General features: G+C 46.9%; 3 protein-coding genes across 7 annotated transcripts in view; 2 read left to right on the top strand and 1 right to left on the bottom strand.

Moving 5' to 3' along the window:
- LOC103716452 (aminopeptidase P2) overlaps nucleotides 1–4,410 on the top strand; it is a 34,176-nt gene extending 29,766 nt beyond the window's left edge. For both annotated transcript variants that reach the window (XM_008804454.4, XM_008804453.4), the window contains 3 exons: nucleotides 1,204–1,296; nucleotides 2,812–2,892; nucleotides 4,014–4,410. In XM_008804454.4, coding sequence (XP_008802676.2) covers nucleotides 1,204–1,296; nucleotides 2,812–2,892; nucleotides 4,014–4,085 — 246 coding nt within the window. In that variant the 3' untranslated portion in view covers nucleotides 4,086–4,410. The remainder of the gene's footprint in view (nucleotides 1–1,203; nucleotides 1,297–2,811; nucleotides 2,893–4,013) is intronic.
- A 3,417-nt stretch (nucleotides 4,411–7,827) lies between these two features.
- LOC103716451 (protein TIME FOR COFFEE-like) lies at nucleotides 7,828–14,926 on the top strand. 4 transcript variants are annotated; one of them, XM_026808223.2, is made up of 13 exons: nucleotides 7,828–8,253; nucleotides 8,350–8,751; nucleotides 8,904–9,061; nucleotides 9,146–9,314; nucleotides 9,533–9,932; nucleotides 10,038–10,089; nucleotides 10,173–10,262; nucleotides 10,346–10,610; nucleotides 10,715–10,784; nucleotides 10,865–10,940; nucleotides 11,018–11,383; nucleotides 11,491–13,975; nucleotides 14,131–14,926. In XM_026808223.2, the coding sequence occupies exons 1-13, from the start codon at nucleotides 8,154–8,156 to the stop codon at nucleotides 14,172–14,174; spliced, it is 4,677 nt and encodes a 1,558-aa protein (XP_026664024.2). In that variant the 5' UTR covers nucleotides 7,828–8,153; the 3' UTR covers nucleotides 14,175–14,926. The 4 variants fall into 4 exon arrangements, with proteins under 4 accessions (XP_026664024.2, XP_008802672.2, XP_008802670.2 ...); XM_008804450.4 differs by having other exon boundaries at nucleotides 9,146–9,446; nucleotides 14,160–14,926; XM_008804448.4 differs by having other exon boundaries at nucleotides 9,146–9,446.
- Nucleotides 14,927–18,555: 3,629 nt separating this feature from the next.
- On the bottom strand, nucleotides 18,556–25,328 carry LOC103716450 (protein TIME FOR COFFEE-like). Its single transcript, XM_008804447.4, has 13 exons — nucleotides 25,262–25,328; nucleotides 24,761–25,165; nucleotides 24,445–24,599; nucleotides 24,060–24,360; nucleotides 23,557–23,974; nucleotides 23,409–23,460; nucleotides 23,251–23,325; nucleotides 22,888–23,161; nucleotides 22,723–22,789; nucleotides 22,569–22,644; nucleotides 22,092–22,478; nucleotides 19,506–21,990; nucleotides 18,556–19,352 (listed from the first exon to the last, which is right to left on the bottom strand). Exons 1-13 carry the CDS (start codon nucleotides 25,326–25,328, stop codon nucleotides 19,348–19,350), a joined length of 4,767 nt encoding a protein of 1,588 aa, XP_008802669.2. The 3' UTR covers nucleotides 18,556–19,347.
- Between the last annotated feature and the right edge of the window lie 823 nt (nucleotides 25,329–26,151).

The following is a 26,151-nucleotide window of genomic DNA, read 5'->3' as shown; positions in this document are numbered from 1 at the left end:
TGGTGTCTAAGGAGGGCTATATGTACGCAACCTTACTCCTATATATGGAGAGGCTATTTCTGTGTTTCAAACCCATGACAACTAGGTCGCATTGGAGTAACCTTACCATTATGCTAAGGCTCGCCCTCCTTATGAAGAACTTCTGTTCTTTTAAAATTTAGAAAATCATTTAACCATGGTATGCCATATTACTATGTTGGAATGCCTATAAGCTTAGTACCTTGAGCTTGCAAATCCTGCCATCAATTGTAGCACATAAGAAAAAGGAATGCGTTTCAGCTTCTTTTGAAACCTTTACACCCATTAATAGAATTTTTCTTATAAGCTTTTATGTCTAAACTACAGTTCTGACCTCTCGTTCTATGGCCTTTTCTTTGAGCTTATTTCAGTTTTCATGATATGTTCTAAGGATTTCATTTCAATTATATTTGTAGAAATGGTATGGAGACGAGCCAACTGGTTAGACAGCAAATTGGTTTAGCTCTCGCTCACTCACTTGTGCCTAATTATTGTATTTCATAAAATCTAGAAGAATTTCCTTTAAGATATTCACCTGTATAGTAGTATATAGATAAATTGGAGTAATTGGAAGGTAGAAAATATGAAGAGAGGTGGAGCATGGGAGAAGATAATGATGGTTTGAAACCACCAACATTTTTTATGGGGACAAACAACCTGAAAACTTTTAGCTACCTGTTTCAACATTTTCTTACATTTCATCTTTTCAAATATCGAGCTTATTTTACTTTCCAAACTTTAGAATCACCAATCCAACATGTTTCCTGATTTATCAATATTTTATTTTTAGTTTGTTGAAGCTGGTTTCTGTAGAAAGTTATCTAATTTGTTAGTTTATCCTTAAACTTTTTATTTTTTAGTGTATCTATGTTAGATTAACAAGAACACTATATTCCTGATGCTGCTTTAAATGTAATTTTTTTTTATTACTCGATCCAATTTAAGTAATGTCAAAATTTTGAAAGTCCAGATTATCGTGAGTAGGTCCAGTTCCTCCATAATTTGAAGTGGCAGATTGTTATTCTGTTCTTGCATCGTTGTTCCTGTGTGGTCTTTTTACTTTGTTAAATGGATCCATTGTTTGTATGTTCTATCTGACTTGGCAGGACACTAATTTTTCCAAAAAAAATTGTTGTGGTTGCTAGCTGTTGCTTAAATGTTACACTTTTTCATGTTTCTCTGCAGAATCTCCTTCTTGTTGAAGTGGTTAAATTACCAAATTGCTTTGGAGGCATAGGATATCTTGGTTTTGAAAAACTTACATTTGTCCCAATTCAGGTATCTAGACATTTTGTTATATTTCTGTTTTCTTATGCATTGTGTAATTTATGTTAATTGGCATACATAATTGTAATGGTTTAATATGTAGAAAATGTTACCATATATCTTTACCACCAGATTTACACCCATGGTTGGAGCCAGGGAGTGGCATGTATAGTTTTTTTTTTTTTTTTGTGTGTTTTGGGGGGGGGGGGGGGGGGGGGTAATGGGATGGGGCTGGTTACAGGATTTCTATGCTTCACCAATTATTGCGGTGGGTTGTCAAATACCTTGATTTTTTATTTGTTGTTATCACTTGGATTAGAGTTGTGTTATGACTTAAAATTGATGGGTTATGTTGAATCAAATATGGATGGTGCTCCTAGGGAATGGTTTCAATTTAAAGGTTGCTTCCAATATTATTCAGAATAGTGTCAAACTATACTGAGTTAGTGCCACCCATCCACATTTGTAAATGGATGGTTGTCATTATTAAGCAACAAAATGCTATGAAACCAATCTATCCATTAGACAAGTCACTATCCACACCAATGCTATTCCTAAACAAATTCCAATGAGGCAGGTATCTTTTGAGTTTTTGTTCTTAAAATTTTTATTCCATCACTATTTACACCCTTCCTATTTTCCAGGACAATCTGGAATCCTGCAGTCCAAAAAAGTGCTAACAACTCATCTTTGACTTTTTATTCATCTTGAATTCTTTCATACTGCTAATATGAGGTCTGGTTATTTACTTGCCAAGAGCAATGCAATTGAACGAAAATAGATATTCTAGCAAGATCATTTTCGTGGACATTTTGGGTTATGCATTATTTAAAAACTTTTTTCAGAATGTGTATTTTAATTAGGTTTTTAGGCTTGATCAAAAATGGTTTTGTTCATCTACTAAATTTACTGACTTGGAATTTTATGAGACTATTAACTACTGGAACATTCATTATGTGAAATAGCACTTTCTTAAAAGATTTGAATATATGCAAATGTGTGGCAGCTCAAAAATTTGTCTTTCCTTTTGTGTACAAATATCGATCAAATTAAACGAACAAGGTCTTGGGTTTCCCATGACTTTATGTAGTTGTTGGGTTCAAATTCTTGGTATCAATATTTGTTTTAGTAGCTAATCTTGTACTTGAATCATGGCATATACCATTGTCAAGGAAGGTCACATTTCAGCTGGATTTAATAAGCGCTAAAGTTTTGGTTTAGACTATCTTGAATTTCTTTGTTTTCTAATATAGTGCATATGATATTAGAAAAACGTTCAAGTTTCAGTTGGACTAGTTACACAACATACTGCAGTGGGTTCCTATTTGATGCTTTATGCGACATTGTAGCACAAAGTGATATAATCTGTGAAGCACCAAAATGGCTTTTGATAAACCCATATTATGTTATTATTGTCATCTTTCTTGGATTTTTTTGCTGCATGGTATCAAGATTTGTTAAAATTTATTATAAGAAGTCCTATTCCAGCTATGCTAGTTTTACTTCCTTACTGGCACTATTTTGCAGAGTAAACTAGTTGATGTATCCCTGTTATCTCCTATGGAGATCAATTGGCTCAACGATTACCATTCACAAGTTTGGGATAAGGTCAGTTACCTTAAAAATCCTATATCCTAATATGCCATTATTTTCTCTATGCTCTCACCAATCTGATATTCACAATCTAGTAAAACTTACCAAGTATGCAATCATACAATTATATAATATATACCGGCTAGTGGTATACTGACAGTGTTGGTTAGAATAGCTCTAAACTATGGTACATTATACTGTACCGAACCAGACAGTACAGAACATACGGTATTGTACCGGTTTGGTACCAATACATGGTATAAAGAGCGTGCCGACACTTGGTACGCCAAATCGGCCACAGACTGGGTGTACTGACATAGTGGATATAGTGGTACCGGTATAAGGCCCGGTATAGAGATGGTGTACCTTGCTCTAACTATTGTATTATATTGCTTGATCTTTGTGTAGAATTGTAGAAGAGATGTTACAATGGGGGAATAAACATAGAAGCAAAATATTTTATTAAGGGAATATTTCCTTGTTCATTGGCTGCAAGAAACAAAGCATAGCCGAGTCCTATATATGCTTCACTACTTCATTGCCTAAGAAGGGACATCAACTCCTTCCGGTTGTTTTTTATCATTTGATTCATCAGTTGGTAAAAGTTAACTATACCTTGCTTACTGGTAAGAAGGAAAAAAGTCAACATCTTGAATGATTGACCTGCATCCATAGGCCATATGTGAAATTGACCCTGTGATCTGATTAGTGCCGCTACAAATCTTTAACATGTTAATTTCAAATCTGCTGATGCCCCTGGCATTTCTTCTTACATTGCTAACTAAGAAATCTGTCTTTATCTATTCGTACATTGTGGGAGTGGATGTATCAATTCTACGAGATGAATCTAAACAAATGATACATTGCTTGATTGTCTCTAGAAATCATGGAGATTGAGTGCTGAGGACATCCATCGATTTCGTCTTATAAATACAAGAACCTCATGGCCAAAACTCTCCCAATATTTCATCGATTGATGGGATGGCCGTCCAACAAATATTCTTCTGCTATTGTGCATGATTGCATGGGTTGCAGAAATTATTCATTAGATATTCTCAATTTTCTGGCAAGCCTTATTGGCAACCAATTGACTTGATGTTGCTGATGATCGAAAACTTCTTGCATTATCAATGCAGGTATCACCTCTGCTTGATGGTTCTGCTCGTGAATGGCTTTGGAATAACACAAGACCTCTTCCAGCACGCTAGCTCTCGCTTGTTCCTACTCTTTGTTGCCCATGATTACGAGGTAACTTGCAGAAGACTGATTAATATCACTGTAAAATATTTTGCACATATATAGCACAAGTAAAAAGAGTGCTTAAATATTGGTTGATTGAACATCCAATAGTTTCTTAGCACAATTCGAGATTTGTTGTTAAAATATGCTCCGGGCAAACACAAGTTAGCAGTGGCCGTATAATGAAACACCAATTCGTGGTTGGGCCACTTGGATCCATCCGTGTTGGTGTTAGACCAACGGACTAGGGGGGTCTCTCCCATTTATATTGTGATCCCGAGTTTCCTTCTTGCATTTAGCGTGTAACTTCTGATTGGCCTTATATTTGGAGTTCAGGCTTCTATTAAACTCTTGGGGGTTAAGGTGGCCTCTGGTTAGCGTGGTAGTCGTGGGGAAGGCCGAGGGCATGAGTGGCCACACGTAGAAAGGCTTTATTACAAATATCCAGCGTTGCAAGAAATGTCCTAACGAAAAACTAAGAGGAAAGCACACTTCCTCTGTATGTTCGCTGGATCTTTTAAAGCATCTCTCTTTGAATTTATTTGGGTGGAGTGGCTTCGACTCTCAGGATAACAGTGAATGGTCCACGGCACTAGGAACTTTCGCACTCAACCAAGTCAAAGTCTTTTTCTCCGCCGTTCTTGCGGACCACCCTCCCATATCTCCAGTTTTGGCTTAAAGAGGGCGAATCCTAAGCCTAGCGAGAATCCTATATCTCCAGTTTTTAGTTATGGTAGTTTATAAGTGGCTGCGCCATCCTTTAATAGGCCTGAACAATGTCGAACCACCCTGGTTGTTAAACTTAATATGCATTCGGGATTCTTCTCCCATCAGTTCTAACTCTCGGGATCATTCAGCATTGGTATGATTTTGTGTTCGTTCGGGTTCCCTCTAGACTAATTATTTATTTAATTAATCTGGTTATAATCTTTTGGGATTTATTGGTTACTTAAATATTTTTAAACTGAACAATCTTATTCCAAGCACAAGTCATCCTATTTTCAAAAACTTATGTAAATTAGAAATAAGAAAAATATGATTGGGTTCTAGTTCGTTCACCTAATCTTTTTTTTCATGCTAATGCTGATGTGGCTATTTCTGATTCAAATCAAACCAATGAACTATGTCAATCCCTATGAATCTTATGGCATAAAATAACTCTCTGTATGACCGACCGGAGCGCTATAAAATTACTTGTTAAATAATTCCACCGCAGTCTTTTTTTTATTCGTATAGTAGATTATCCAATTTCATATCCCTAGCATCATGATACTCATAAAAAAAATATATATATATATATATAAGTAGAGTCTGATGTGCTAATAATATACTAAGTTTTACAATTGCTTTTGAAAGTGGGAATATATTAATTGGAATGGTCATCCACCATGTTCTAAGTCTTCTACGGGAACCCTCCGCTGGGTGCGTTCCTCACCTTTGACAATTCGGGGGCCAAAATGGGCACCCTAAAGTCATTAATTTAGACCACTGCAGAATTTGATGTTAAAATAATTATTTCAAACAACGACAGTACAAATACTCTCTTTTAATATATGCACTCTCCTCGGACAAATACATGAATGCAGCATCTGCTTAGGAAAGGTGTACAAGTATCGATTCCATGACAAGAATAATCTAACTCCAACAATCTTCTCTTGGGCAACTCGCCATCTAACCTGTAAAATATCGTTGTTGATCTATCAGCACTATTATAAGCACAAGTCAATAAAAAAAAAAAAGTGCTATAGGATGGTTATTAAACAAATATGCTACATGATAGCATAATCCTAATGCAATAAAGTATTGATATAATATAATAAAAGCTCGTGCTTTTGTAACGTGGGTTTCTTGTGCAGTGCAGATGCAAGGCGTCCCTCTTGGGATTTCCTCCCTATAAAAGCATGATCTACATTAATTTATTCGATCTTTCCAATAAATAGGCCCTTAAATATTCCCAAGAGGCATGCTTTCCATTTAAGCAAACCTCAAATGCTAAAATAGCACGAAGGTCACTGGAGATCACCCACAAGTTCAGCTGTTCCACATAGTTAATCAATTAATTACCCCCCTCCCATTAAAGAATGAAATTTAATATAGCACCAAAGTTTCGCTCTCACCCTGCCTCTCTCTCAAAAAAAAAAAAAAAAAACTTCTTTTTCTAGTGGGAGATTGGCACGAGGATGGAGAAAGGTGAAACGTTGAGACCACAGGATAATATATTTGGTTGTTGGATTCAAAGGAGAAAGGATAAGAACTAAGAAGTGGTATTTTATTCTCTTATATGGTTATAATAATCTCACTTCCTTCTTTATTCGGGCTGCCCCGGGCCCGCATCCACCGCGCGGGGGACGCTGGCATTACTGACGTGGCAGGATGGAACACGTGGAAGCCTCGCACGTTTATCGAGACTCATCCATCGGAAAGCGAGGGGAATGAGCGGGCGCATGCGACAACCAAGCCCTCGCGGGCCCCACCAACACCCGGGCCCACAGCACGAATTTTTTTAATACTAAATATTATTAAACTAAGGTCATTATTTACTGCCGGTTTTAAATATAATAACGTGATAATTGTAAGATATTTGGTGGCGATTGGCCTGGGAAAGTGGGAGCCGCTGCCCAATAATAAACAGGTCCGAGAGGACCAATGAGATACCCAGTGGTCGCCACGTTTCCATCAGAACGGATAAGATATGTAATTAGGACACGTGTCGATCTGGCAGGGCCCCGTGATGCACCGATACCGCGTGGACTGCAACAGGGTACAAGGACGGAGGGGGCGGGCGGGTGGAGGGGCGGACCCGCGCCTACGACGATCACGGCCGTCCAAAGTGGGATGGTAATTTTAATTTTTTATTTTAATGTACTTTTTGGGGGAGGTAGTGACGTGGTGGGGCCGGATGACGTCACCGGAGCGGGACGTTGGAGGGTGGGCGCGCGAGGAAATAGTCGCTGCCCGATCGGCGGGTCCCACCGGCACGTAGAGATAATTTCGCGACTTTTCCTGATTCGGAGTAGAGATAAGGGCATATCAGCCGTTGGATTTATCGAGATGAACGGGCGGAATGGGTCGGTGCGGCCGGAGCAGGTGCTCGTGGCTGCCAGCTAGGCCTCGCGAAAGTTGCGGCCCTAGTTTTGACCATACCTGCAAGGCTGTCGCCACGTCAGCTTGGAGATCGGACGGATGCAAGCAATTCAGGGGCGGCATCACGTGATCCGACCCGTTGGTTTGCGCTTCGGTCGCTTTCAACATGGGTCCCGCAATCAAGCCCGAGAAGGGAAGGCAATGAGTCCTCCCGGGATGGGGAGGAGAATGGCTCCAGACCTCCAAGCAACGGGCTACAGCCGGTGCTGATACCGGACAATTGGGGATTCTATAACGCTAATTGGGACACGTGTCGGTTGGCGACGATAAAGCGTTTAACTAATCCAAAACGAGTAATTGGCGATCCTTGCAGGGAAAGGAGCGAAATCTACTACACGTGGCCATCAGGCGCCGCTGCAGTCTGGTCTCTCATTGCCTAAAACAATCGGACGGTCGGAGTTCAGCCACGGTGGCTCATGATAAATCACAGCCATCGGATCGAGACGATAAATCGACGCACGAGATTGAGAGCCGGAATGGGGAATCGATCCGGGCCTTCAGGTGGCGCACGGAGTGTGGTTGGGGGGGACTAAAACCGAAAGGATGGGGGGGGGCGGGGACAACCGAGAGGAGAGGAAAGCAAACCAGAGAGGGGAGAAAGATACCAGAGGAGCCGGAGACGAGAGAAGAGAGAGAAGAGTGTCCAAAGAGGTCGAGGTGAGGAAGATCTTCGCGTAAAAAACCCTCCTTTTTCCGATTTCTTGAAGGATTCCGACGAGGCCAACCGATTTAATACCTCGGAGGGATCGGTTTTCTGGGCGTTCCCGGCGAAAATCCGTAAAGAAACGGCGGAGATCTATTGACGAGATCGGTTCTCGAAGGAGAGAGTGGTAGGAGGATGAGAAGAAGCGGGGAGAGATGATCTGATTGGATGAAAGAGATCGAAGGGAGAGATGGAGAGGAATAGGGAACCGAGGAGAGGAACCGTGGCGGCTGTGAACGGTGGGTTGTCGAGGAGGAGGCAGAGGAGCAGCAGCTTGAGAGACTCCCCTGGTCCGATTCCTCAGATCCGTCTCGCTACTGTTTAGTTCTTTTTTTCATCTCCATTTCTGTATTTTAATTTTTTTTTCTTGCTAAAAATTTTTACAGAGGAGGATGGAGGGATTGAGATGGCCGAGACGACGAGGCTTCGGGATCGGGGGAGCAAAAAGGATCGAGATCGGGATAGATCTAGCCGGAGCAAGAGGAGGAGAGGCGAGCGGATGCTGCACGGGAGCAACAGAGACGAAGGGGATGACAGCTCCGAAGATAGCGTCGACGAAGAGGAGGAGTACGAGGAGGAGGACGTGTCCGTGGCCGTCCGGCTGCCGCCGCCGCCGCCGCCGCCGCCGAATCCGGCCTCCTCGTCTTCCGTGCCTCAGAACAACCACTATCACAACCACCAGCAGCAGAACCGGAAGAGTTTTCCAACCAAGGTCACGACGAGATCTCCGCCGGTCTGGAAGCCAGACGAGATGATCGGGTTCTCGGTGCCTAGAAAAGCCCGGTCAGGTAGGGGAGGAGAGTGGCAGAGAGTGAATATGGCTTGGGATTTGGAAGGAGAAATTTTTCCATTTCTGATTTTTTTTTTTTTTCTGTCTTTCTATGCCACGGTCGACTTGTTGAAGCCTTTGGTTTTATTTTTCTCTTGTTTGGTCTTGCAGCATCTGCGAAAAGGTCACATGAATATTGGGTTTCAGGTGGCTCTGGAAGTGGAGAGCAGATTCCACGGCAAGCTTCGGCCTCTCCATCGAGGCTCAGCCCTGCCTCCACCACCCAGATCTCACCCTCCTCCTCCAACGCCTCTGCTCGCAAGAAGATGGTCCGACTCCTTTTTTTTTCATTTGCTCGTCCTTCTCTCGCTTTAATCCTTCCTAACTTTCATTAATGGCCTCGTTTGTTTCAGAAACCGATGAGTGGACCGAAGCACCGGCCTCCCAAGGTCTCCAAGTCGCCGTCTTTGATCCAAGAGGATATCGAGATCGAGGTCGCTGAGGTGTTATTTGGGATGACGAGGCAATTCCAATGCCCACCGAGGCAGGAGACCTCCAAGATTGATTCCAAGGATACAAATGGTGGGTCGGGCAATGAAGCCAAATCCAGAGTTTCCTCTCCGAACTCGATCTCCCCTGCTCCTCCAGCATCTCAACCATCTGTTCTTCCCCCCACCAATTCTAGCTCTAACCCTAATTCCTTGCCTACTGCTGGTGCGTAGCGTGCACCAAAGATCTAATTTTCTCCACTAATTTTGTTTTCCCTTTGTCTGATTGATAGTGTTATTGCTCTTCTGCAGCTCCAAAGAGAAAGAAACCAAGGCCTGTGAAGTTTGAGGAGGAAATCCCCTCGAGTCCGGGGGGCCCACTTGCACCGGTAACTTCTAAGATGGAATCGGAGCACCAGATGAAGGCAGGCGCTTCGTCTCCGAGATCAGAGAAGGGCACGGCATCTCCAATTACGGAAAATGGTGGTGGTTCAATTGATGTCTCTGTCCCTTCGGCTGCAGCAGCCCCCTTGGATGTACAGCAGGAATCAGCAAAGATAGAAAGCAATCCAGTTCCTGATTCGAAGCTTTTGAAGGGCGAACCAGATGGCCAAAATCGGATGGAGAACCAGAAAGAACCTACTCCTCCTGTAAAGGAAACTCCCTGTGCTGATTTGGATGTCCACCGTCGGGAAGAAACTACAGCAAAGACGTAAGCTTTAGATCCGACCAGTTTTTTGTCCCCTATTTTATAGGCTATTATTTAGACTTCTGAGATGGATTCCTGATGTTTTCCTTTTGTTCGTTAATTTTGCAGAGCTCCGGCAATGGATAGCCGTCGGGAAGAGAGATTCTGCATTGACCTAATGGTGGGTACCTCTTCGATCCACGAATATTTCTTCAGAATTGTTTCGGCAGCCATGGATTTTGAGGCAATCTGTGTTTACTGCAGGCTCCTCCCCCTGGGAAGTTATCTCCAGAGGGGGACAGCTTGTGCGAATTCAATGCAGATCGCAGGTCTCAGGGTCCACAGATTGAAGTGGTGAGAGACCTGAGTAAATTTACTTGCACAAGTTAGCGCTCTGTTTGGTCTAAAGTTTTTATTATTATTATTTATTTTCGTAGGCGCCGAAAGTTGACATTGAGAGGAAAGAAGAAAAGGTTGTGGAGAAGATAGCAAAAGGAGATGAAATGGTTCTGGAGGATAGGAAGGTCGACAAGTCCACGCAGGAGGAATTCGATCTAAAGAAGCAGATGGTGAAGGAGAAGACTTTTGACCTGCAAATTGATCTGGAGAAACCGGATAAGGACGTCCTCAGCAGCAGCAAACTCCAGCTGCAGAAGCAGCAACAAAGGTCACCTAAGGTGGAGCCTAAACATGAGAAGCCTGGTAATAATTCTTGTTGAATGACTTGTTTTGTTTGTTTGCTAGCTTTGTCCTTCTTATGTCCCAGGGATCTAATATGGATCCTCTGTTCCTTTAATTGGCCGTAGCTCCATCTGCGCCACCCCCTGCTATGCCTATGACAATTGCCGGCTGGCCAGGAAGCCTTCCTCCTTTTGGGTGAGCAACCTGTTCTTGTTCTTCATTCTAGATTTGTTATCATGGTGTTTGGAAAGAAGATTCATCTTTCCCATTAACAGGTACATGGGTCAAGTCCCATCTCTGCAAGCGGTGGTTCCCATGGATGGGGCTTCAGGAGCTTCCAATAGCCTACAGGTCTCCTCCGGTCCTCTCTCCAAACTTCTCCCTCTGTACCCTCCCTGCTTATTGTCTGACGGACTCTGGTGTTGCAGCCTCCCAGCTTCCTCTCACCGCAGCCTCGACCAAAGCGCTGTGCGACACACTGCTACATCGCACAGAATATAGATTACCACCAGAAAATTTCGAGGATGAATCCTTTCTGGCCTGCAGCGGCTGGCGGTGCGCCACTGTATGGAGCCAAGACGTACAATCTCAGTGTCGTGCCTCCTTCGGATGGGAGGACCAAGGCCTCCTTTCAAGATAACAAGGGGGCACCACCAATAGTAGCAGCATTTACAGGACCACCCTCGCAGGAGAGGATGCCGGCAGCAAATAATGCCACCACTGAAGCTGCCCAAAAGAAGCAGCTAGTCCTCCATCAGATGCCCCAGTCTGGATCAGCAGCAACCAACATGCTTGTAAGGCTTTCATCCTCCTCCTTTCACTTTGTAACAATGTGAAATGCTGGTTCGAGAAAGCAATTATTCTAATTCTTTCCTCCTCCAATATTTTTCTGTGTCTTCAGCATGGCCCTACATTTATTTTCCCTCTCAACCAGCAGCAAGCAGCTGCTGCTGCTGCTGCAGCTGCCGCCACTGCCACCCGATCTGGAGCGTCAAAATCTGCTCCAGGGACTGGCAAGGAGGGTGCGTCTTCTGGTGCCTCCACTTCTGCAGTAGCGAGCAATGGAACTGGTGGGGGATCCGCAGCTGCGATGAATTTAAGCTTTACTGGCCTCCCCCCAAACGAGGCTCAATATCTGGCGATACTACAGAACAATGCATACCCATTTCCTATCCCTACGCATGTCGGGGGACCTCCATCCTTCAGAGGAGCAAGCACTGCCCAGGCAATGCCCTTCTTCAATGGGCCCTTTTATGCTTCTCAGATGCTTCACCCCTCGCAGCTTCAACAGCAGCAGCAGCTGCTGGGACCGCAACCAGCTCCCCACACCCAACAAGGCCAGCACCAGCACACAAGCACATCTAGCGGATCATCATCCTCCCAGAAGCACCCACAGCCACTGCAGGCTCCGGGAGGTGGGGCCAGTGGTGCTGGTGGAAGCACTAATGGGTTTCAAGCAATGAACCAGCGGCAGCACTTGCTTCCCCACCAGGCGCGGCAGAAGGAGGGCAATAAGCCTTTGGAAGAGAGCCCATCGACCACAGATGGTAGGAATTTTCAAGCTCAGAAGAATGCCTATGCGCACAACTTTGCGGTGCCGATATATCCTCAGAATTTTGTCTTGATGCCTACTACTGCCACGGCAGCAGCACTGGGCAGTGGTGGGGGGCACAGTGATAAGCAGCTTATGTTGCAGCAGCAACCTCAGCAGAACCACGGTATGAAAGTGGAGTTCGCAACCTCACAAGCTTTTGCTATGCCGTTTGCCTCCTTTGGTGGGGTTGCTGCTGCTCCATCAGGCCTTGATTTCTCTTCCATGGCACAAAACCAAGCTATCTTTCAGGCCCTCCCTGACCCCGCTAGACATGGTTACAACCAGATCGCTGCAGCAGCAGCAGCAGCTGCTGCCCAAGAAGCACAGCAGAAGAAGACCCGCCCTGAGGATGGGAAGCCTGCTGGTGGAGAATCAATGGGTACAAATGCTGTTGGTCAAGAGGAAAGGAGGATGATCACAGGCAGCAAAGGTCCAAGTAGTGGTTTACAACATTCCTTTAGCTTCTCTAAACCGGATAGTGGACCTCCCTTCTCTTCCATGCTTGGCAACAATGTCATAGACAGCTCATCTCGGACCTTGGGTCTCATTCCGGCTCCGGCGAACCGTTCTTCTTCTGGTGCCGCTTCCACAACCACTTCAGCTGCTGCAGTGCCAATAGTTAACATTCCCAACTCTCAGCAGCAGCAGCAGCAGCAGCAGCAGCAGTTTCTTCAACTTCAAAAGCAGCAGCAGCAGCAGCAGCAGCAGCTTGCATCATCCCGCACGAAGTCTTCTGGCTCAAGCAATAATGCCAGTGAGCGTGCGGGCTCTAGCGTAACCAAGTTTCCTCAGGCCTTGGCTGGCTTTCCTCAATCTCTCATGCAAGGTGGCAGCTCCTCTCACTCACCCCAGTGGAAGGCCTCTACTACTAGAGCGGCAACACCTGCCCCTACCCAATCTTGTGTTCCAACAGTGGTGAAGAACAATCCTCCCCTCCAGCAGCAAGGCAGAGCACCTCAACAGTCTTGTCCTGCTCAAAGCCACCAAACCCAGATATCTTTCGGTGTGAATTCAATGAAAGCAGTGCCTGCTGGAGGGACAAGCAACCCATCATCCTCATCTGCTTCTGCCATTACCGTTGGTTCTCCCCCAAATTCAGTGTCCAAGAGTGCCAATGGAAGCCCACAGGCTTCTGCTAGTGCGAAACCCGGTTTGTCGTCCGCCGTGTTACCACTGCCTCACCAATCATCTGTCAGGAGTTCTGCATCAAGTTCAGGCCACAAGTCTTCTCGAGCGAACAACCGACATGCACCCTCGATACTTGGCCATCCGCACATTGATCCTGCCCCCAATTCGAGCACGAAACCACAACAGCAGCAAGCTCAGCAAGTACAGAAGCAGCAGCAGCCATTCTCTCAAGCTCAATTCTTCTTCTCGAATGTTTGCATGCAAGCCCAGTCTCCTCAGTCCAATGCTGGTGCTGCCGCTGCCGCTGGGTATTATCAAAGACGTCCATCCGAGCAACCACCATCTCAGCAAGCTCAGCAGCAGTCAAACTCTGCGCCAGGTTCTTCTGGGATGCTGGCCCTTGGTCCCACAGCTGCGACATTAGGAGGTGCATCCACCATGACTGATCCTGTGAAGGCTGTTGCAGCAGCTGCAGCAGCAGCAGCGGCAGCTGCCAATGGCATGAAAGTGATGCCTCCACCAGGCCTTCTTCATGCTGCTCATCGTGCTGTGGCTGCCCAGTCAGCCTCCGGCGCTCCCCACCCTCTTATGCCTGCCTCATTTCCCTATATGACTGTGCCGGCCGGGCCTCTGAAGCCTGCATCTGATCAGAAGCCTGCAGCCGGTAACCGTCCCTCCCTCTTTCCTCTCTATTGAGCGCTCTTTAAAACCGAAAAGAGTTTAAAGCCTCTTTTAGTTGTAGTGATGGTAGTAGTAGTAGTAGTAGATGGTGGTTACTAATGGAGGTCTCATTTGTAAAGTAACGGTTGGTTTGCCCAGGAAATGACAATCTGCATGCGTGCTGGCAGCCTGAGAAGAGATGATGATGGAGATGGGGATTGCTGCTGCTCAGAGGCGCACCTGTGGAGTTCATCCATTTTTGTTCCTCCTAAGGGTGCTATTGATGTGAGAGGACCTGGCCGGCATGCCTACCGTCTTGGAAAGAAGGCTGTATCCTTCTACCCTCCCCCTGCCCCCACTTCATCTTTTGCTGTTGCTGCTGCTGCTGCTGCTGCTGCTTGGTGAAGTGCTTGCGAAGAGAAGGATGCAGAAAGAGGAGAGCACGAAAGCAAAGGATTGGGGAAGGAAAGGTGGTGGTCGGCCACCATTGGCGGAAAAGGAGGGGCCAGCTTGACCTTTTCTTTTTTTTGAAATTCGGGTACTAGAACCAGGAAGAGGTGGGGAGAGTGCAAGAGCTGAGTGGGCGGGGAACAGTTTGAAGAGCAAGGAAATCAGATTTGCAGATGTGTATTAGATTTCCTACTGTTTCAGTTTTTCCTCGTGCGGCGGTCAAAATGCCCACCACTCCTACCCCTTATCTCTCTTTTTTTTTTTTTTTTTTCCTAAAGACGAAATACTGAAGGTGATTAATTTAGTTTCTCCCAGGTCTCTATCTTCATGTTTCTATCTACTACGTTTTTTTTTTATTGTTAAACAGTACATGCTTGCATATGGTGGGGACTACAGTTGTAAGCACTTTCTTTTTAATGGCTCCCAAGATTGGGTTTGGGTACGGGACTGGATTTTTGAATGTAATTGGGTGGCTCTCACGTGAGTCCCGGGTTTGGTGAATGAAGAAGCCATGCGTGCCTCTCTCTCTCTCTCTATTGGCTCCATGCTTCCACGTGACCTCTATTGTAGATTACCACTTTGTCTCCTTGTCTGTTCCTATCATATAAATATTATTAAAACAGGGCAAGAAACGGGCCCCAGCAGTAGTCGTACAAGCGGTAGGCCGTAGGCGGCTCTTCCCCCCCAATTTGGTAGTTCCCGGTCCGGCCGACGGAGGTGAGCTCCCCTTCACGCAAACTCTAGAGATATCTTTTATTTACGATGGGATGGGAGCCGGCGGGCCCACGGCAGCACCCTCATTTTAGTTAGCTTGTCTTGTGTGGCTCCAGTGCTCCGCGCATGAGAGAAAAGGAAAGGGATAAAAAGGCAGATGCTTTGGTTCAGCCGTCGGCGTCACCGGAATCCCAACCCCAGCCCTCGGCGGGCCCACCAAAGCCGGGGGTATATTGTGGGCCCCACGCCCATAAAGCAGCTGGCATCCGCACGTCTTATCAAAAAGCATGGGCCCGTGATGGTTGGGCCCGTTGGTTTCTAACTGGACGGCCGGGATGGGGGGCCGAGAGCAGGGGTCACGTCCCGCTCCCCGCGTCAGGATGGGGTACCGGGTTTTTCTCTGGCCTGTGGTCCACGTGTGGCAAAGCGTCGCAGAAGGACAAAAGCTCTGTAGCGACGGGTCCCACGTGAGAGCAGACGCCACGTGGAGGGAAGCAACTGGGGCCCACCCATGAGGTGAGGGAGGAGGAAGGCTCTTGTTTCTTTGTTTCTAGAAGAGAGGACTTGCGGATCAGGATCGCCTGGGCGAGACGCTGGCGAAATTTGGCTGCGACCGGGGATGAAAATTAAAGAAGGGAAGATGGGTGAAGGAGAGGGGAAGGGCCCCACCCACCGCATGGATTTGGCTGCTTTTAATTAGCTGCAGAGCTTCCGGTCACGGTAAAAGAAAAAAAGAAAAAATCTCTGTTCGCAGAGACAAAGGGAAGTAATTTTCCAAAAAGATAAAGGGGAGTAGAAGACAGGACATGGTGGTGGAGTAATAATGGCAGTACTAAACGGGAAGGATCCAACGGTGGAGTGGTTGGTGGAGCTCCGAATCGTACGGCAGTTTTTTTTTTGGGTGGGGAAGGGAGGAGAGAATCTACTGCTGGGGGAGGAGATCTCCTCGTGGTGCGGGCACTGTCGCACGTTTTCATCTTCTTCCGACAGCTGACACGTCAGGGACTGCAGTGGATTCTGGGCCCACATCGACCCGCAATTTGTCAGGTTAGGAAGATGCCACGTCGGATGTTGCGCGAGGCCAGAAAGCGGCCACGTGGGATTCGTGTGTCCGGAACTGCAGCCGGTGCTTTGAGGTGTTATCAAACATTAATCTAATCAACCGGCTAAATCAGTATAATAATATCCATTCATCGGTAGGTTTGGTTGATGATTTCAGATTGTGACCTTGTGAGTGAAGCGGGGCTTGCTCCAATGATCATAACCTTCTCCTTAACGACAAGAGAATTTGGATGTAGTTTAATTCTTTAATGATGCGTCTTAGAAAAGATCTAAGTCTGGGTAATTATTGTACGAACATATCTCCTCACTTTCCTTCCAAATTAATTCAAAATTACGAGATCCAATCTCTTTGCGCCATTCCAGCTTCATCAAACAAATAAAACATTAGAAATAAGCAAGAGTATGTACCATGCTTGGTTAAGAGACAGCTTTGAACTGATCTTGGGATCTGAGGTTTAATTAGAAGCCACACAATACGCATGGTACAGCATTTTTTTCTTTTTTGTTTAACTATTTTTAAAGTACAATCTAGAAATTTAATTTATAACAAATAAAAACTTTGATAGCTAAAGTTTTGTTGCATATTAAGATAATGAGCTTTAATAATGCTCAGGCAAAAATTTATGTCATTATTATTGGCATCTATATAGTGAATGGGGAATTCTATACAAGCTAAGCTTAATATTGACCATGCATGACGCACGTGGTTGAACACTTTAATGGTAGAATTGCTAGTAGATATTGCATATTAAGCAAAGGCTTTAATGATAATAGAAACTGATTGGCCAAGTAGAAACATACATTATTAGTGCTGGCGTCCACATGGCTTATGGAGAATTCTGCACTAGTCAAGCCTCTATGCAAAAATTTTGATAGTCAATATCCACATAATTAGTACAGGGCATGGTTTTATCTTGTTTTTCAACTACTCTTAAAATATAATATCACAATAATATAAATTATAATAAATAGAAGAGTTTGATATCAAAATTTTTGTTGCATATTAAGTAATTGATTTTAGTGATGGTTGAGCACATTAATATCAGCATCATTGATGTCTACTGCATAATAAGCAATAAAATTTAATGATATATTGATATCAACATAAAACAAACTAATGCTTTGCAACGATAGTTTCTAGAGCCCTTGTTAAGTGGACTGCTTTAGAAGTATGTTCCACGTCGCTTTTTCTGGAGGAGGCTAGCTGGTTCAAAAATTTTATTAATCAAAAACAGGTTATGAGTTCCATTATGATCAGATTACTTCATTGGACCATGGGGACAACGGTTGGCTTTCGGAGCCAGTAACAGCATAGGAGTTTTTGCAGGCCATGGATACTTCATTCCTTCTGAAAGAAAAAGTAGAATACTTCATTCGTTTTGAAGGAAATAATTGGGATGCTAAGGATGAAAGTTTCTGGTAGCATTACAACTAGAGTACTTCCTTCATAGGAGACTACTTTGGCTTAATTTTTTTAAACACTTTCAACCACCAGTGATTGTAATTAACATTGTTGTTTATTAATTAACACTTTCAACCACCAGTGATTGTAATTAACAAGTGCCCCATCCCCTTGGATTTCATCACTATCGCGGTCTAATCCTCCTCGTCGTGCCGAAGAGAATTGACGCCTGGGCATGATGACATCCCGGCAGAACAGGTACATGAGGGGGCCAGATGGCAAGTTAGATCAGGACTCAAAAGTCGCACGAAAGGCACCTACGCTAAATAGCTAAATGAAGCTAATAAAAAGAATACGTAAATAGACGTAGATCATCAAATACGCATACACGCAATTAGTGGAGAGCGAACACAATGCAATAAAGGTGGCCTTTCATTATTTCATAACAACGTCAGTCTAATGAACAAACTGAAGATTCTCTAGTTAGCCTGTCTGCACTTTGTAAGAAGTACACAGCAACTTTCTACCGCTCAACGAAGAAAGGCAACTAGAATTATCAACCCTGAAGATAAACAGACGCAAAGGCAGCAAGGTCCATGGGACATTACTGTCAATGGAGGGGTCGCGTGTGCCCATGAGCAATCCACTTTATGTAAAGACCTCGAAGGCTAATAAATTGATTGAAACAACCGCCAACCAACTGCAACACGAAAACCTCTAGCTTAGGAAGTAGGGTTTTCAATTCTGTTAACAAAAAGAAGGATGTTCTCCTGCAGCCACCCCTACTACTTCAGGACAGCAGGCTTATTTGGATGCCGTGAAGGTAAATCAACATGACGCACCACCACATCGGAGCATGCAGTATGGGGCATAATTTGCCCAGTCAGGGCCAGATTTGTCAGATAAACATGATAAAGAGGAACAAGGAAATCAATCTCACCATCCAGAAAAACCTATAAACCAACATCAATCCATGGATACACTACATTCAGAGAATTCGAGACTTGCGATTGTGTTCAGATACTCCAACCTCACCAACAAATTTCACTACATTTCCGACAGTAGAGCCAACCATGCTGTCACACAGTTTCTAGCTTCCAATGTTGGGCTGCCCAGTTTTAAAATCGGGCACCCAACTTGATCTTAGTATGAACGATCAAACCAAATGTTGGGTGCACCTGCTTGAGTTCAGGCAATCATCAAGAAGAAAATAATCTAAAATAATCACTGTCATTCTTCTCTTTTTGATATGAAGTTAGAATAAATTTAAAAGGAAAAAGAGAGGCGCGGAAACGATGGCAGCAGGCATCAGAGCACCAAATACAAAATTGAGATAGGAGGAAATTCTACACACATCGATGCCGTTGTTTCGAAGTCTTCTTCGGTGCTTGTCCTTATCTCGCCCGCTACCCCCCTCCTCTGGGTCTCAGCCCCGTATTCTTTTTCGGCTCACGGCAGCAGAGAAGGATCGAAAACCAAGGCATTACCCAGACCAAGAAGCCCGTCCGTCCCCCGACTATGGCCGACCACCAACTTCCTTTCCTGCAAACTCTTCACCTGTGTAAACGCCGAGGCGAAGTTTCAACGGCCTCTTTCATCATTCCGAAATGGCGGACGCAAAAGCCTACCAAGCATCCCCCTTGCACCGCTGGACCCAAACAAGAAAGAAGATGGCCCCCCGATGGCGTGCCTGGGCATCGGTGGGTCCCATTCGGCCTCAGCAGCAGCGTCAGCTCCATCATCTCTTCTCAGGCTGCCAGCACGCATGCAAATTGTCATTCCCTGGGCAAATCAACCGTTCCTTTAAAAATCGAGACCTCCATAACAACTACGGACAAACGCCGCCAACCAATTAATGAGAGCCATTTTTAAGTAAGAAAGAGGGATGGAGAAGATGGCTAATTACCAGCTGCAGGCTTCTGATCAGCTGCAGGCTTCACGGGGACCGGCGGCATCATATAAGGGAATGAGCCGGGGATAATATGGTGGGGAGCGCCAGCAGCAGACTGGGCAGCCGCAGCAAGCTGCGCAGCATGCATAACGCCTGGAGGGGAAAATCCCTTCATGTTGCTTGCAGCGGCAGCTCCCCCAGCCTTTGCAGGGTCGTTTGTCGTGGAGGCACCAGCCATCATTAGAGCAGAAGGGCCGCCGAGGGCAAGCATCCCGGTGGAGGCTGCTGACGCGTTTGGCTGGTGTTGATGCTGCTGCTGAGACTGTTGTGGTAGCTGTTGTTCAGATGGGTGTCTCTGGTAGTACCCGGCAGCAGCAGCTGCAGCCGCGGCAGCGTTGGCTTGAGGAGACCGTGCTTGAAGCAGCGGGTAGACGTTGGAAAACATGAGCGGAGCATTAGGGAATGGATGCGGTCTAGCGAACTGCTGAGGCTGCTGCTGCGTCTGGTGGGGTTTAGAACCAGAGCTAGGGGCAGAAGTAATGTGGGGATGGCCCAGAATCGATGGAACGTTTTGATTCCTTGCCGGCGATGACTTGCAGCTTGAACTCGACGCAGAACTCTTGGCAGATGATTGTGGGGGAAGAGGCACTGCGGTTGCTGGCTGACCGGGTTTTGCGCTTGCCGAAGCCCGGGGACTGCCGCCGGCGGTCTTAGAAAGTGAATTTGAGGGGGAGCCAACAGCCATGGGAGTGGCAGATGGAGATGGAGATGGATTGCCGGTTGCCCCGGAGTGGTGCTGTCCTCCAGTGGATACCGTTTTCATCGAGTTCACACCAAAAGATACCTGAGTTTGGTGGCCTGCGGCGGGAAGATGCTGCTGGGACGCTCTACTACTAGGTTGTTGCTGAAGGAGATGGTTGTTCTTCACTACCGACTGGGCAGGAGAAGGGGCAGGGGCGGGGGCAGGCGTGCCGGATCTCGCAGCGGAGGCCTTCCATTGCGGTGACTGGGTGGGGCTGCCTCCTTGGATGAGAGATTGAGGGAAATTGGGAAGAGTTTGTGGGTACTTGGTAGAGCCTCCAGGGAGACGATCGGAGTAAACACTTGCACCGTTGCTTGATGTAGAGGACTTCACATGGGTTGATGCAAGATGTCGCTGCTGCTGCTGCTGGTGCAGATTCTGAAGCTGCTGCTGCCTTTGAAGCAGAAATAGCTGCTGCTGCAGCTGTTGCTGTTGCTGGGAATTGGAAAGGTTGACCGAAGCCGTGGCAGCCAATGTGGTCAAGGGAGCGGCACCACCGGACCGGTTTGCAGTTCGACCAGCATTTGAAGCAGCTGGAATGAGATTCAGTGTTCGAGATGAGCTCTCAATGACACTGTTGCCAATGATAGAAGAAATGGGAGGCTCGCTATCTGGTTTGGAGAAGTTAAGGCAATGCTGTGAACCACTAGCTGGAGCTTTGCTGCCGGCCATCATCTTCCTCTCCTCTTCAGGCGCAGCACTTGCATTCATCAAGTCCGCAGCAGGCTTCCCATCTTCCATGGCCTTTTTCTGCTGCGCTGCTTGGTCAGCAGCTGTGGCGAAGTGGTGGTATCCATGCCTCGCTTGCTCTGGGAAGCTCTGAAAAAGGGCATGTTTTTGTGCCATGGAAGGGAAGTCAAGGCCCGGTGGAGCTGCTCCAGCCCCACTAAATGCAAAGGGCATTGGAAAAGCTTGGGACGATGTCTGGTTCTGTAGTGGTTGCTGCTGATGATGATGCAAAGATTGCTTGTCACTGTGTCCCCCAACAGTGCCCAATGCACCAGCGGTGCTGGCATTAGACATCAAGGCAAAATTCTGAGAATAAATCGGCATTGCAAAGCTGTGGCTGTAGATGCTCTTCTGTGCTTGAGAAACCCTACTATCCGCGGTGGAGGGGCTGTCTTCCAATCCCTTATCAGACTCCTGCTGCCGAGCCTGGTGGGGGAGCAGGTGCTGCCTCTGGTTTGTGGCTGGAAAACCAAGTGAATTCCCGCCACCACTGGCTCCACCTCCCAAAGCCTGCTGTGGCTGCTGCAGGTGCTTCTGGGAGGATGATGATCCACTCGATGTGCTCGTATTCTGGCGGCCTTGTTGGGCATGGGGAGGTTGTTGCAGTCCCTGCTGTTGGAGTTGCGACGGGTGGAGCACCTGGGAAGGGTAGAAGAAGGGCATTGCTTGGCCAGGACTTGCTCCTCTATAAGGTGGAGCTCCTGCAACATGAGCAGGAATAGGAAAAGGGTACGCATTGTTCTGTAATATAGCCAGGTACTGCGTCTCATTTGGGGGCAAGCTCGCAAAGCTTAAGCTCATGGGTGCTGCCGGTCCGCCAGTTGCCGAGCCCATCACTGCTGAAGAAGAGGCACCAGAAGACGGCGGCCCTGGAGTAGATTTTGACACACCAGATCGGGTGGCAGCAGCGGCCACGGCAGCTGCAGCAGCCTGCTGCTGGTTGAGAGGGAAAACGAATGCAGGGCCAGGCTGAAAACAAGAAATAGGGGGGAAAGGAAGAAAAGAATAATTAACTTCTCAATCCAACATATACAGAGTAAAATAAATGGAAATGAGGGTAGAAGACTCACTAGAGAATTGGCTGCCGATCCAGGCTGCGGTGGCTGCTGGTGGCCTTGCTGCTTCCTCTGGGGAGCTTCTGCGGTACTATGTTTGGCCGATGGCATCATCTCCTTTGAGGGAGGCACGGAGAGCGCAGACACTGATGCAGCCGCCCTCTTATTGTCTTGAAAGGAGCTCGCATTCCTTCCCGGGAAGCCGCCGGCGAATGCATCTGCCGGTGGCACAGCATTGAGATTGTATGGCTTGACCCCGTAGATAGGTGGCGTGCTGCCGGCTGCTGCAGGCCAAAAAGGATTAATCTTTGCAAGTCGCAGATGGTAGGATATGTTCTGTGCAATGTAGCAGTGTGTAGCACAGCGCTTTGGGCGGGGCTGCGGCGAAAGGAAGCTAGGAGGCTGCAATATCAGAATCAATTAGAATTCAGAGATTTAGAGGGAGGGCAGAAAGCAGGGAGCAGGGTAGGGAAAAAAGGCAGCATGTAATACCTGCAAGATACTAGAAGACCCTGGCGTTCCATCCATTGGAACGGCTGCTTGCAGAGAGGGGACTTGACCCATATACCTGTCCATGGAGAAGAAGGTAAATCACCAGAAATCTCGACAGCGACAGGGGAAGAAGGAAAAAGATCAAACTGCTCACCCGAAAGATGGAAAGCTTCCAGGCCAGCCTGCGACAGCCATCGGCATAGGCACGGAAGCAGATGATGCTGCAAGCAATTTTGGAGGAACAGAATAAAAATCACCTCTGCAGATAACAAAGGTAAAAGCAAATAGAGAATACTGAGATAGAAACGAAGGCAATTACCAGTCCTCTCTGGTTCAGGCTCTGATTTAGGGACTTTTGGTTGCTGCTTCTGGAACGGCAGCCTGCCACCATCAAGGCTGTCCTTATCTGGCTTCTCCAAATCAAGTTGCAGGTCAAAAGTCCTCTCCTTACCCATCTGCTTCTTTGAATTTGAATTGGATTCCTCCTTGGTGGATTTCTCAACCTTCCGGTCGTCCGCAGGAATTTCATCTGTTTGGGTTGTTCTCTCCACCGCCTTTCCTTCTTCCTTCTTCTCCCTGCTTATTTTTGACACCTAAAAGAGAGAAAAAAAACCGAATCAATGGAACTTAAACTAAATCATTCTAAAAACCTTTACAACAAATTTGCAGACAGATCGCCCACCATGTCAATCTCTGGAACTTGCGACTTGAGATATGCATCGAAATCACACAATTCATCCCTTTCTGGAGGAGGAACCTGCAAAATAAAAAATTCTTTTTAATATGTGAAGCTGCCCAAATAGTTTTCGCGGACTTTAAGAGAATCAGAGAGGAACCCACCATAAGATCAATATTAAACTTCTCTTCCCGAACGCTGTCAGCCGTTGGAGATCTGTAAAATTAAACCAAAACAAAAATGAGAATTCCTCTCCAGAATCCTAAATTGGAATAAATATCAATGACCACCAATCAGATCTCAAAAGCTCACCTCTTTGCTGCAGTTTCTTCAACATGATTGACATCCAAATCGGCACAGGAAGTCTCCTTTGCAGGTGAAGCAGCTTCTTTACGGCTCTCTGTCCGATTCTGGCCATTCAGTTCTCCCTTCAAGAGCTTCGCATCAGGAACTGAATTGTTCTCCGTCTTTGCCGATTCTTGCTGTACATCCAAAGCGGTCGCAGCCACCTGAGGGACAGAGACATCAATTGAACCGCCACCGTTCTCGATGGCAGGAGAAGCAGTGTTCTTCTCTGATCTGGGCGACGAAGCCTCGGTCTTCCCCGGTTGCTCAGATTCCAACTTAGCTGAAGAAGACACAGATGTGCTTGGAGGAGCGTCTAGGCCAACAGGACTCGTAGGGCTTTCATCCTCAAATTTAACAGGCCTTGGCCGTTTCCTCTTCGGAGCTGCAACATCGGCGTCACGCCATTAGTCACAGTGTGTGGAAAAATGAAGAGAAAAAAAAGTAAGCATTTGGCCCACTCTGCTCACCAATAGCAGACAAGGAACTGGGATTAGAGGTAGAATTCGAGGGAGGAAGAACAGATGTCTGGGATACTGGGGGAGGAGGAGAGATCGCGTTTGGTGAGGAGACTCTCGACTTAGATTCGTTGCCCGCACTGCCATTCATTTCCTTGGAATCAATCTTGGAGTTCTCCTGCTTCGGCGGGCATTGGAATTGCCTCGTCATCCCAAACAACACCTCAGCGACCTCGATCTCGATATCCTCCTCGATCAAAGACGGCGACTTGGAGACCTTCGGTGGCCGGTGCTTGGGTCCACTCATCGGTTTCTGAAACAAATGAGACCATCAGTATAAGCTCGCTAAGGACTAACACTAAAGAAAGATGATCAAATGAAACAGAGAGAGTCGGACCATCTTCTTGCGAGCGGTGGCGTTGGAGGAGGGTGAGATCTGGGTGGTAGAGGCAGGGCTAAGCCTCGACGGAGAGGCCGGAGCTTGCCGTGGAACCTGCTCTCCACTTCCAGAGCCACCTGAAACCCAACATTCATGTGACCTTTTCGTAGAAGCTGCAACACCAACCAAGAGAAAAAATAAAACCAAAGGCTTCAACCAGTCGGACCGTGATATAGAAAAGAACAAAAAAAAAAAAAAAAATCAAAAAACGCAAAACTTTCGCCCTACAAATCCCAAGCCATATCTACTCCCTGTGACTCTCTTCTCCCCTTACCTGACCGGGCTTTTCTCGGCACCGAGAATCCGATCATCTCGTCTGGCTTCCAGACCGGCGGAGTCCTCGTCGAGACCTTGGTTGGAAAACTCTTCCGGTTCTGCTGCTGGTGGTTGTGATGGTGGTTGCTCTGAGGTAGGGAAGAGAACGAGGAAGCCGGATTCGGCGGAGGAGGAGCCGGCGGCGGCAGCCGGACGGCCACGGACACGTCGTCCTCCTCGTCCTCCTCCTCCTCGTCGACGCTCTCTTCGGAGCTATCATCCCCTTCGTCTCTGTTGTTCCCGTGCAGCATCCGCTCGCCTCTCCTCCTCTTGGACCGGCTAGATCTATCCCGATCCCGATCCTTCTTGCTCCCTCGATCCCGGAGCCTCGTCGTCTCCGCCAACTCCATCCCTCCATCCTCCTCTGCAAAAGTTTTCAGCAAAAAACAACCATGAATATCCGGAAAAGGAAAAGAAAAAAAGAACTAAAGAACAGCACGAGGGATCTGATGAATCGGACCAGGAGAGTCTCTCAAGCTGCTGCTCCTCTGCCTCCTCCTCGACACCCCACCGTTCACAGCCGCCATGGTTCCTCTCCTTGCTTCCCGATTCCTCTCCATCTCCCTTCGATCTCCTTCATCCAATGAGATCACCTCTCCCCGGTTCTTGTCATCCTCCTACCACCCTCTCCTCCGAGAACCGATCTCCGAAGTAGATCTCCGCCGTTTCTAGACGGATTTTCGCCGAAAACGCGCGGAAAACCGCCCCCTCCGAGGTATGGAATCGGTTAGCCTCGTCGGAATCCTTCAAGAAATCGGAAAAAGGAGGATTTCTGCGCTCGGATCTTCTTGTCCTCCACCTCTTTGTGCCCTCCTCTCTCTTCTCTCTTCCCCGCCTCCTCTGCTCTGTTTTCTCTCCTCTGGTTTGCTTTCCTCTCCACTTTCTGCCGCCCGTCTCATCCCCTTACGGTTTTTGTCACTCGCCAAGCCCCGCTTGAGGTGCAAACCGACGGAAGAGATCGCCCCTTCACGCCCTCACTTCAATCCGGTGCGTCCGATCCCCCTCCTTCAATCCGACGGCCAATGTTGTGCGGTGCCACGGTGGCAATACTCCTCGCCGTGCGATTTGACGGGGGCTACGGCACTGAACCGCCAGGCTTCGTAATAAATATCGCTTCCTTCTTCCCCAAGGACCGCGAATTACTCAGGCACCTTGCCGTCATCGACACGTGTAGCACCGAGCAGGCGAAACGGGAAAGGTCCGGTGGCGGCACCGGCTATAGGCGGTGGACAGGGCCAGTCAAGCTCATAATTTCCACTTTCAGCGGGTTGCCGCCTGCCCTTTTCTAATCATCCTCTCTCGCCCACTTGACCGCGGGACCCACCGCGAAAGTGCCGGGATGAATATCGA

This window comes from Phoenix dactylifera, unplaced genomic scaffold (assembly GCF_009389715.1).
Source record: "Phoenix dactylifera cultivar Barhee BC4 unplaced genomic scaffold, palm_55x_up_171113_PBpolish2nd_filt_p 000076F, whole genome shotgun sequence".
Taxonomy (NCBI): domain Eukaryota; kingdom Viridiplantae; phylum Streptophyta; class Magnoliopsida; order Arecales; family Arecaceae; genus Phoenix; species Phoenix dactylifera.
The sequence above is the reverse complement of the archived record's forward strand: the minus strand, read 5'-3'. Positions and strand labels throughout refer to the sequence as shown.

Excerpts from the sequence above, each read along its gene's own strand:
- LOC103716450 (XM_008804447.4), bottom strand. The coding sequence starts at position 25,328 with ATGGCGGCTGTGAACGGTGGGGTGTCGAGGAGGAGGCAGAGGAGCAGC. Across the intron at positions 23,975-24,059 it reads CAGTTCCTTGTCTGCTATTG|CTCCGAAGAGGAAACGGCCA; the intron begins GTGAGCAGAGTG and ends CCGATGTTGCAG. Across the intron at positions 23,162-23,250 it reads AAGTTCCAGAGATTGACATG|GTGTCAAAAATAAGCAGGGA; the intron begins GTGGGCGATCTG and ends TCTCTCTTTTAG.
- LOC103716451 (XM_008804448.4), top strand. The coding sequence starts at position 8,154 with ATGGAGAGGAATAGGGAACCGAGGAGAGGAACCGTGGCGGCTGTGAAC. Across the intron at positions 10,263-10,345 it reads AGGGTCCACAGATTGAAGTG|GCGCCGAAAGTTGACATTGA; the intron begins GTGAGAGACCTG and ends TTATTTTCGTAG. Across the intron at positions 10,611-10,714 it reads GCCTAAACATGAGAAGCCTG|CTCCATCTGCGCCACCCCCT; the intron begins GTAATAATTCTT and ends AATTGGCCGTAG.